The 12,319-nt window shown below is 42.6% G+C and overlaps 1 protein-coding gene across 3 annotated transcripts in view; it reads right to left on the reverse strand.

Moving 5' to 3' along the window:
* The window catches only part of CHGA (chromogranin A), a 31,731-nt gene extending 24,294 nt beyond the window's left edge, over positions 1-7,437 (reverse strand). For all 3 annotated transcript variants that reach the window (XM_083166586.1, XM_083166585.1, XM_083166587.1), the window contains exons 1-3: positions 7,307-7,437; positions 7,078-7,180; positions 6,057-6,103 (exon numbers count right to left, since the gene is read on the reverse strand). In XM_083166586.1, coding sequence (XP_083022712.1) covers positions 6,057-6,103; positions 7,078-7,123 — 93 coding nt within the window. In that variant the 5' untranslated portion in view covers positions 7,124-7,180; positions 7,307-7,437. The remainder of the gene's footprint in view (positions 1-6,056; positions 6,104-7,077; positions 7,181-7,306) is intronic.
* Between the last annotated feature and the right edge of the window lie 4,882 nt (positions 7,438-12,319).

The following is a 12,319-nucleotide window of genomic DNA, read 5'->3' on the forward strand; positions in this document are numbered from 1 at the left end:
AGAGGGAAGCTATATGGGAAATGCCTTATGATTTAATGAAACCAAGGTTGAACATTTTAACCTTAATTCTAAAAGATCTGTTTGGTTCATCAACCGGAGAACACAGTACTAACAGTGATACAACGTGGTGGCAGTACCATGCTCTGCAGCAGCTTCTCTGCAGCCAGTACAGGGTCTCTAATCTGCAGGATATGGAACAGCTCCAAAAATGTATGTATTATGGACAACCCCCTGATGCCGTGTCAAAAATGATAAAGTCAGCTTTTGGCTTCCGTGACTATTTTTTTCTTGAGCAATCCAATTTATTACAAAAAATAAGAATAATTTGTAACATAAACAAAGCCAAAATGATCAACAGAATTGCCTGTTTTAGAGCAAGAGTTTTAGATCTTTGAAGGTTTGAGAGCCCGTCCTTCACCCTTGGCTTGCATGGTGAAGACTACCAACTGGTGTTACTACCGATCTTAGCGCAGCCTTATGGCCGTCCTTATGAATCAATGAAACATGACCGCAGGATCTCAGCAACCCCCTTGCAATCATGGGCCAATCAGATTCAGCAGCAAGCGCAATGGAAATTCAGGTTTGGATTAAATGATCAACAGTGTCTAGATAGAAAGTCAATAGAATAGGGTCAAAAAGTTGACACAAATAATAGACATGTTCGAACCCAAATGTCCGGTTCCATTTTTTAACCCTCCACCAAGTGCCTAACCATCCCTTCCGGCAGGCTATGCCTAATCCAATCACATAACCCTAAACCTAACCTTCTCCCTGGTGCCTAACCCAATTGTCCACTTCCATATCTTAAATCTCCAAGTGCCTAACCATAACTGCCCCCAACCCCTCTGGCAGCCTAATTATAACCCACCCCCAAGTACTTACAGTGCATCCGGAAAGTATTTGCAGCACTTTACTTTTTCCACATTTTGTTATGTTACGGCCTTATTCCAAAATGGAAGAAATTCTTTTTTTCCCCTCAGCATTCCACAATACTCCATAATTACAACGTAAGCAAAAGGGTATTTTGGAGATTTTTACAAATGTATCAAATATAAAAATAACTAAGAAATTGTATGTACATAAGTATTCACAGCCTTTGCCATGAAGCTCAAACTGAGCCCAGGTGCAACCTGTTTCCACTGATCATCCTTGAGATGTTCCTACAGCTTAAATGGAGTCCACCTTTGGTCATTTCAGTTGATTGGACAAGATTTGGCAAGGCATATACCTGTCTATATAAGGACGCTCTCTTGACAGTACATATAAGAACACAAACCAAGCATGAGGTCAAAGGAATTGTCTGTAGACCTCCGAGACAGGATTGTCTCGAGGCAAATCTCTGGGGAAGGGTACAGAAAAATATCTGCTGCTTTGAAGGTCCCAATGAGCACAGTGGTCTCAATCATCCATAAATGGAAGAAGTTTGGAACCACTAGGACTCTTTCTAGAGCTGGACGGCCGTCTAACCTGAGCAATTGGGGGAGAAGGGTCCTAGTCAGGGAGGTGACCAAGAACCCGATGGGCACTCTGTCAGAACTACAGCATTCCCCTGTGGAGAGAGGAGAACCTTCCAGAAGGACAACCATCTCTGCAGCAATCAGGCCTGTATAGTAGAGTGCCCAGACGGAAGCCACTCCTTAGTAAAAAGCACATGGCAGCCCACCTGGAGTTTGCCAAAATGCACCTGAACAACTCTTAGACCATGAGAAATAAAAAATCTGATGGGACAAAGATCGAACTCTTTAATGCCAGGCATCATGTTTGGTGAAAACAGGCACCACTCGTCACCAGGTCAATACCATCTCTATAGTGGAGCATGGTGGTGGCAGCATCTTGCTTTGAGGATGTTTTCCAGTGGCAGGAACTGGGAGATTAGTCAGAGGAAAGGTGAAAGCAGCAATGTACAGAGAGATCATGGATCACTCTTGACCTCAGACAGGGTTGACGGATCATCTTTCAGCAGGACAACAACCCTAAGCACGCGGCCAAGATATCAAAGAAGTGACTTCAGGACAACTCTGTGAAAGTCCTTGAGTGGCCCAGCCAGAGTCCAGACTTGAATCCGATCCAATCTGAAATTGGCTGCGCACCGACGCTTCCCATCCAACTTGCTTGAGAGCTGCCGCAAAGAGGAATGGGTAAAGTTGCCCAAAGATAGCTGTGCCAAGATTGTGGCATCATAGTCATAAAGACTTGAGGCTGTAATTGCTGCCGAAGGTGCATCAACAAAGTATTGAGCAAAGGCTGTGAATACTTATGTACATGTGATTTCTTAGTTTTCTATTTCTAATAAATTTGCCAAAATCTCCCAAAAACTTTTTTCATGTTGTCATTATGGGGTATTGTGTGGAGAATTTTAAGGGAAAACAGAATTTATTCCATCTTGGAATAAGGCTATAACATAACAAAATGTGGAAAAAGGGGAGGCGCTGTGAATACTTTCCGGATGCACTGGGACTTTTACACAAACGCCAACCTAAAAAATCATGAAAACCCACATGAGTATCTTTTTTGTGTCAGGCAAAAGTAGGTCAACCTTTTTTGTCCCCGTCAACTACTTGACCCTGTCTATCTTGCATACTTATACCTTCCTCTATGTTTCTATACCTGAAAAATCAACATATCCAATGTATGAATGGAAAAATTGGGATATTCATCCCAGATACAAAATGTGGTTGGTTTAATTTGGTCCAATATTTCGATGTCATTGGGCCAGATGCGGCCGTGTGTAGACTGTTCAATTATGCTGAACACTTGAAACATATTTTTACGGTTATTAAGACATTTCTTGCACTTTACCCTCACATCTAATGCTCAAGATGCCAATGAATATATTTCTGCTTAGGCCCCTTGACCTCTGATTACCATGACGATGTGTTGGAGAAATTGTCCTAATCGGTGATCATTATAAGCGGAATCACAGTGGATGATTAACAGTCATCACCATCTGCAATCATTCTTGCGCATTGTATTGTTTTAACCAGCCCTAGATCTGTTGTCAGCTGGAAGAGAAAATTGGTTTGCAGAACCCGTCCAGGAAGATCGCACTGGTGCGCTGCATCGGGAATAGCATATTTTATACAATCACTGGGCCACATTCTCTAAGCTTCAAAAGTGATAAAATGGAGAGTGATAAACAGCCAGCCAATCAGCTCCTACCTGACATGTCACAGACTGTGTTTGAAAAATGTCAGGCAGGAGCTGATTGGCTGGCTGTTTACCAAACACAGTCTGTGACATGTCAGGTAGGAGCGGATTGGCTGGCTGTTTATCACTCTCCATTTTATCACTTTTGAAGCTTAGAGAATCTGGTCCTTAAGACTTTATTGACCTGAATACGCTACAGTGGTTTAATGGCTGATGTCTTTAGCCGCACACAGAAGCCAGGACTACAATGCTGATATATAAAGGCTAGGGGTAAATTTAGTAAAGTGTAAACCCCTAGCAACCAAATTAAATTCTACTTATTTATCTAGCAACAGGCCTGAACAACCTTTGGTTCACCAGCTGTTGTGAAACGACACATCCCAGCATGCTTTGCCACAGTGTTAGCATTCTCTAATATCAAACCTGTGGCACGGCATGCTGGGACTTGTAGTTTCACAACAGCTGGAGATCTTCAGGTTGGCCAGGACTGTTCTAGGGGGTAATAGCTAGAATCTGGTTACTCTGGACAACATCTCACATCTAAAAAAAAAAAAAAAGTCACACTTTAGTAAATTTACCCCTACTTCTGGTGTAGGTCTCCACTTGCAGAAAGTTCATACTGTGGCTGTGGGCCAGATGCAGCCAATCAGCTCCTACCTGCCATGTCACAGACTGTGGGCCTTATTTTGGTTCATTCTTTCTGACAAAATCCTTCTTAGATGGACAAAACCATGTGCACTGCAGGGGGGGCAGATGTAACATGTGCAGAGAGAGTTAGATTTGGGTGAGTAATTTTGTTTCTGTGCAGGGAAAATACTGACTGCTTTATTTTTACACTGCAATATAGATCTCACTTTGAAGTAAAACCCCACCCAAATCTAATTCTCTCTGCACATGTTACATCTGCCCCACCTGCAGTGCACATGGTTTTGCCCATCTAAGAAGGATTTTGTCAGAAAGAATGAACCAAAATAAGGCCCTGTGTTTGAAAAATGTCAGGTAGGAGCTGATTGGCTGGCTGTTTATTACTCTCCATTTTATCACTGTTGAAGCTTAGTGCATCTGGCCCTCTACATTTAAAGGGGATCTTTCCACTTCCACTCACAAGGTCTCATGAAGTGGTGGAATTGAATAAAACAGACTAATTTAAGGTGTAAACCCCATTTAATCTTGTATAACTGAAGTCTATCTTATGCTGCATTATATACAACTACATGATACATACTGTACGTGCTACATTCTAAGTAGGAATAATACACAGCTCTCTTTCATCTGATAAAAAGAAAAGCTAAAAGGTTTTTCCTATGAGCTAAGCCTATTTGGCTAGGTTTCCACTAATCTGCTTCTCAGCAAGGCTGATTCCCTATCTCTTCATAAGTCAGTGGCATGGGCAGACCTTAACGCATATATGGCAGCAAGCAGTGAGCAACTAACTGGCAGGATGGTACTGTTCTTATTAAACACTATAAATTCAAACTATGCTGATTAGGTCTAATGTATTTCTCTCAGATCATGTAAGGGGTCATTGTGTCGACTCAATTAAGGGTGACATACATTTGGTCAACAACTGAAGATCAACAGGGCCTCGTCATGCTTTGAACACGGTGCCTCGCTGCTCTTGGCACTATTTTATTGTCCCACCACAACGTAGTGGATGGTAGGGCATGAAAGACCACATGTCAGCACAGAAAAAACGTCTGTCGACATTTGGAACAAAAAAACGTGAAAAACTCATGTCAACGTTTTCACTTGAGACCTTCTTATTGTTGACCTAATGCTTGTGTCAACCTTCCAACTCTGTTGGGCCTTAGCCAGGTCGACCTTTCAGGTGTCAAGCTATGCTCTCTCGACTTTCAGCTGTCCCCATTTAATGCCCTTTAAAGCTTTACAGGTAATACAAACAAATGAGGACGTGCCTTATATTATAGGAAGTGTAAGCTGTAAATATTAGCGCTGTGTCAGCATGATGAAGCTTGTATATGATAACAAATACATAGGAAATATGTGGCAAAGAGCATTAAAAGGCCATAACTAGATCAATAACCACCAGGATCCCATTATTGTAAATATTTATTTTTCACTAAACCTGTGCAATGGAAATCCAATATGGCAGCCTACGTATTGTACCGAAACATTAAATTAAATATTACTTACATTTATTTCTATAGAGAAAATAATGTTCTGAAGACTGGGGCACCAAACTGGCACCGCAACCAATAGAAACTGGTTTTCCTTTTCTAAAAACTTACAAGAAATGGACCGCTAGAATATGGTTGGATTACAGCAACGTTTATGCAGTAATTGTGCGCCAGTTTTCAACAAAAAAAGACCCCACCAAGATGTCCACTTATCGGTAGCAAGAATCTCGAGGAGATCAGGTTTCTTGTACTAGGACACAATACCGGTTGGACTTAGTTGAAATGAGGGCAGACAGAATTATACAATGGAATATTAGAGCATACTGACTCCCTGTATAACACATCTCGGTGTAATTCAAAGACTTGAAAATCCTAAATAAATCCAAATGGCAGTTGGGTGATATGGGGATTGTATGGGGAATTATAGTTGCATAGAAATGTTATGTGTTACAGAGTCATGCTGGGTAACATCAACCTCATAGTCAGTTACAGCATGTTACCCTAATGCTCTGTAATGGATGTGGTTTAGAGCTATACCCTTAAACGATTAAAAAGTGCAATTTATTTGCTGCAGAGGAATGATAGAACTCTAGATCTCGGATTGCAAAGATCTTCAATGACCTGAAAACGGATGTTGAAACACCCCCCCCCCCCCCGAACCCATCAACCCCCCCCCCCCCCCCCCCCCGAACCCATCAACCCCCCCCCCCCCCCCCCCCCCCGAACCCATCAACCCCCCCGAACCCATCAACATCAATGTAAACTCCTTACCTTGGTATCATCCTCGCTAACCAGACTGGACACAGGGAGAGAGAATACTGTAAAAATGACAATGCAAACAATATTATAATGGAACAAAGCTGCAAACCGGTGTTTATGCTTTCAGTGCTACAATTCTGTCTATCATCTTAACATTATCCATACGGATTTAAATAAATCAGGCTGTTGTAACAAATGTCCATGTATAAAAATTAAGCATCTATCAGAAGACCTTCAGGACCAGTTACAAATTTAAAGCATACCCAAATTTAAAGTCCCACCCCCAAATTGTTGTTCCCACTATTTGCAGTATGGGGTCACCAGAACCTCTTGACCACAAGGTGACATGTGACTATGTATTCCTAAAATCACCACGGTCTAGAAGATGGCTAAAATGTGCCGGAACCACTATGGGACAGTGTAACCCCAATAAATGGCAGCAAAGCCCCACAATCCCTTATCCCGATACGCGTCCCTCCCATTTGAAAATATCTGCGTGGCATAACCATCTGGGGCAGAGGGAACAAAATGCACCAACTGTTCTGCTACCATGTGCTGGTTGGGTTTATGGGGGTTCATAAAAACAAATACTTAGGCATGTAACAGTAGATCATGAATGCAAATCCTAAATAATTAAACTGCTTTCAGTATGTTTCAAATATGCATCCCATCATGAATCTGATTGCTCCATTATACATGGGCACTTTTTAACCAGTCACAGATACTGGAGCAGGTATGTAACATGGCATGTTCTTCCTATGGCAGTATATACATGTTTTCCTGGGGCATGCCATAGCTAAATCAGAGATCAGTATCCCTCCCATGCTGCAGGCTACATACACAGGAATCTATGGGGAACCATAAATCATTAGTGGAAGGTGACCTTGGTGCAGGTAGTGTATATTCCTCTCTGCACTGCCTGTCTGTGTATTCCCAGAGCAGCTCAGATGCAATGCAATCAGGCGCCGCTGTCCTTGGTGCTGAAAGGACAGACACTGCGGATAGAGCAACGGGGCTCCCCCTTTCCTCTTACCTTGTGCTGCACACAGGGCTATGGAGAGGACCCCTATACAGATCATCCTCAGCTGCAGTCTGGGCTGATAATGGGTGCAGTCCTTTGTTCCAGTGCCCAGCTCCTAAATAGGAGAAAATGGGGAATAAATAACAGAATAGATTTGGGAAGCAGATTGCTGCTGCTGCAGAGACAGAGAATTGCAGCCTGCACTGTGTCTGCTGGGTAAGATCAGGAATAGTGGATGCACCTTATTTATCTCCCTTGCTGACTCCTCTCTCTCTCTCTGCTTAGACGCTAAGCACTGCAGCACTCCAGCTTATATACTCCTGCCCTGTGGAAGTGACATCACAGCAGAGAGCAAACCCTCCCCTCTATACACTTTCTGCCCCCACCAGGAGGGGGTGAGCTCAGTAAAGAAGGGGGGGGGGGGGTGAGAACAGGTCTGTTTTGCATGGGTGACATGGACATATCAGCTGGGAGTTTAATTATAAGTACTCAGCCAGAAGCTGCTGCAGAGCAAACTGTATGCTTATGTAATATTATGTGCTACAGTAAGTGCACATCTTTTAACATGATTAAAAATAAAAAAGGACTCCTGTGCCACTAAATCCAGCTTTGGTTTCTTTCCAGAGATTGAAGAAAGAAACGAGAAAAATAAAATAAAACGAGGCGAATGAAATGTGGCTGAGATGGGAGATACAGGGTCGTCAGACCTTTAATTACACTCATGTTAATTCCACGTGTAATCCAAATAGAGTCACAACATACAGCGCCAGTGAAATCCACTCTATGCCTGGGAGGAGGCCTGCAGCTGTCCCCCAACCTGGTGATAATAATCATAATTAGCTTAATTAGCATGGTAACTTATTATTTAAGTTTTAGTCGGGCAACAAAAAAATCTTTGTCCTTGTGTATATTTACTTCTGGCGACTGAATGGGACATCTAAAACTATATAAAAGTTTAGGATCCCCATTTTTTAATTAAGCCAAATATCCGGTGACATTACATTTTTTTTATTACTGTAATTAATTATTGTGATATAGTGCCTGATTCAGCAAGGTTCGTTAAGCAACGGTCGCTGCTTAATGAGCCCTGAAATGCTGCCCACCGCCGAATCCCTTCAGTAACATGCAAGGGGATGTACGAGAACACATTGGCTCGTATGCAGCCAAAAGGATGGTCACCAGCCATCAAATGATTTCTTCGGAAATAATAGTCAGTCTGAACTGACGCATTTCTTTTGGTGTCCGCTGACATCACATGCCCCCCTGGAAGGCATTGGCACACCCACCTTCCCAGCGTTTTCATGGGAACACCCATAAAAGTCTGGGCATTCCCCCGATCCGGCCTCTTGTCTGTCCCCCGTCCGCCCCCTCTGGAGGAAACAGCTCAGCGAGTGTGAATCTCACAGAGGCGCGCGTCTGCACGTGTGCAAATAAGCACGTGCGCAGACCGCCAACCATTGGCCACCTGCATTAAGTACAACACTGATGTTTTACTCATAGCGATCTTTCATTTTTAGGATAGGCAGCGTCGCCTGGGCCTCCATGACCTTTGCTCACGTTGCAGTTCCCCGTCCCACTCCATATCGGAGAAAGTGGAGTTTATAAGCCAGATCTGACCAATCGCTCGCAAAATAAATTCTCCCTCTAATGGACAAAACCATGCTGCACTGCAGGTGGGGCAGATGGAACTTGCAGAGAGAATGGGTGAGTTATTTTGTTTCAGTGCAGGGTAAATATTGGATGCTGTATTTTACACTGCAATATAGATATGAGTTTGAAGTACAAACCCCACCCAAATCTAACTCTCTCGGCACATGTTACATCTGCCCCACCTGCAGTGCAGCATGGTTTTGTCCAGTATAGAGAGAAATTTGCTTTTGGCAGTGAACCAGAATCAGGCCCTATGCGCATTGTGTCAAAGATGGGTATTAGGGAGGTGAGAGGTGCAGTGTAGTCGCACCACTAAAACGATCTGTTGCTTACTTTTGCAATTAAGATACTCCTGTAAGAAAATAAAAAATGAGATACCATAGAAAAAACATTTCCCAATATCACAATCAAAGGCGCCATAATATGCTCGTGCCAGGACATTGGCGTAAAACTGAATAAAAAGTACACTCCCTATATTTACTAGGTGGCAGCTCTCTCCGGATATGCCAGATGGCGAGTCCGGAAATATGATCTATAAAGATGGAGAAAGAGGCAGATTGCCTACTAGTGCAATATAATATAATTCACAGTAAATAGCTTTGTTTCTTAAAGTCCAAATGCTGATCAGCAAGTGCGTAGTGTAAGGTGCGCCCAAAGGGAGACTTTCTGTAACGGCGCCAGGGGCAATCGCAGGATTTTCAGAAGGGGGTTTCCAGAGGGGCGGGATGGACACTTAGGTGACCCAGTATATGCTGGGTCAGTTAAAGTATTATAGATAGACCACATGTATATTAATAATTATATATATATATATATATATATATATATATATATATATATATATATATATATCCCCAAGGGTAAGGATCACACTCTCCTCCAAAAAGTGGCAACTGCCGGGGTGTCAGCTCAGGGGTCCCAGACAAGTCCAGTTCTCCAATATATATATATACACATACATATATACACACACACACACACACACATATAAATATAACAGCGGTGTAGGCCCCTGGGCATAGCAATGTATTGGGGCCCCTACCGATCCTCCAGCGGTAGGGGTGGGGGAAGCTTTGATTTTCCGCGGGTGGTAGAGGGTATTATATCAACCACTCAGCATGTAGGGCCTGGATCAGTAATTTCCACTAATTACCCCTTTACTGCACAGATGGTGGGAGATGGGGTGGGAGAAGGGGGCATTGGGCTGAATGAAGGGGCCCTGATACATAACTTCCAGGGTGGTAGAGGATGTTTAATACACAGAAGAGGGGTATATAGTGGAGTGGGCTTATTATTCATAATTTTCTGATGGGAAGACAGCTTGCTTGACTGCAGATATCTCCAGTTTCCGGAAATAGATTTCTTAGATTTTAATGGTATTAAAAACTAGAGAATCCCACCTACCAAATGGTATTGGGCACTAGGGGATCAGAGTTCAGGAGGCAGAGCAATCTGCCAACGAGAATATAAAACTACATACCAGGTGTGTGGAGCTGGAGCAGTAAGCAGCTGCTGGAAGGCTGATATCTCTGGTTCTGGGAACAGTAGAGACAAGTTACTAGTGTCCATCAAAGGGGAAGAGTCCCAGCGTTTGTAATATACCCTCAGAAAAACTCTGACAGACAGAAACTGAAATATCTGACTGGGGAGAGCAATTAACAGGCTTGGATGGGGACCACTACTTTGAAGTCAGATATCTCTGGTTCCCAAGGGCCGATTTTTAAAATTCTTGTACCCATGGAAAGAGGGGACCCTCGGATTTAAGCCTAGGGCCCTTAGACTCCTGGGGGGGTTTCTGGGTACTCGGAACCTTCCCCCTGCGTGCGCCACTGAGCGCTGTATCTAATCACAGTGGGTTCATGTGTTTGCCGATAGATGGCAGGGTGTTTTTCCCACATTGCACAGAATCGCCTCATTTTCTAATTGCTAGAAAGTTGTTTTTCGCAGTCAGAGGGGGACCCCTAATTCTTTCGGGCGACCCAGACTATTGGCATTTTTTTTAATTTTTAATCTTTGTGATTGCTCCGTACTAAATGTATGTCACTCACTTCACTAGTCTTATGTCCCACTCTCCTGGTACATAGGCTAAAACTTGGCAAATAATATCTAGCCAGTTCACTTTTTCTTGTTGATTCTTCTTTCACATATATACATACATACAAACACACACGAGGAGTATGGGAAAGAAGAATATATATGGGAAAATATATATAGTTGTTGCTGGCTGGCACTCAAAGAGACTTTCATCCAATAAGAAACTTTACAAGGGTAAGTTTGTAGTCAACGTTTCAGGCGTTAGGCCCTTTATAAAGACAAATGATTAAGGGCATGATTAAGGGCATAACAGCCCGAAACGTTGACTACAAACTTGCACTTGTATAGTGCCTTATTGGATAAAAGTCTCTGAGTGCCAGCCAGCAACAACTATTTATATATGGCATACAGTACATTCCAGCTGGGTAAGGTCCAAAGTGGAGTCCCACAAGGTTCAATATTGGGACCCACCTTGTTTAATATATTCATTAATGATATTGGAAGTGACATAGTGAGTAAAATTGCAATATTGCAGACAACGCGAAGTTGAGTAAGGAAATTAACTCAGGAGAGTATGTGGAAACACTACAATGTGACGTAAATTAACGGGAAAGGTGGAAAATGCAGTTTAACGTTGATAAATGTAAAGTAATTCATTATGGGAACAAAAATGAACAAGCTACCTATAGGCTAAATGGAGTTATTATAGGGAATTCTGCTGTAGAGAAAGACTTAGGCGGTCATCATAGATGAAAATTGGGTAATAGTGCACACTGCTCAAGTGCAGCAGCAAAAGCAAACCAGACACTGGCATGCATTAATAGGGGTATGGATTCAAGGGATGCCAATGTGATAGTGCCTCATTACAAGCATTGGTGAGACCACACTTTGAATACTGTGTTCAGTTCTGGGCACCACACCTTAAAAAGGACATAAATGAATTGGAACAGGTACAGAGAAGGGAGACTAAGCTAGTAACAGGTCTCGAATCACTAGAATACAAAGATAGGGTAACCAGGCTGAATATGATTTCACTGGATAAACGGAGGTTGCGAGGTGATATAATTAGTATGTTCAAATACAGGATTGGGAATCATATGGAACTGGGAGATGATTGGTCAGTAACAGGCCTATACTTAGGACACGCGGGCATGTACTGAGGCTCGAGGAAAATAAATTCCATACTGAATTAAGAAGAGGATTCTTCACCATTAGAGCAGTAACATTCTGGAACTCATTGCCGGTGGGGTGATTACAGCAACTACTGGTAATGAATTTACATCAAAACTGGCCACTAAGGGAATCCTATAAATATGACTTATTCAAGTCAGTAGTTACAAATTAGATAGGTTGAGCTCGTAAAAAAATCTTTTTGAATCCATTTATTTTAGATATAGAAATATTTATGGCCAAATGTATCAAGCTTAAAAAGTTCCTACCTGTCATTTCTCAAACCCAGCCTGTAACATGACAGGTAGGAGCTGATTGGCTGGCTGTTTATCACTCTCCATTAGATCACTTTTTGAAGCTTGATACAGTACATCTGGCCCTTAGTGTTTTCAGCACTATA

Source organism: Crinia signifera, chromosome 12 (assembly GCF_055691185.1).
Source record: "Crinia signifera chromosome 12, ASM5569118v1, whole genome shotgun sequence".
NCBI lineage: Eukaryota > Metazoa > Chordata > Amphibia > Anura > Myobatrachidae > Crinia > Crinia signifera.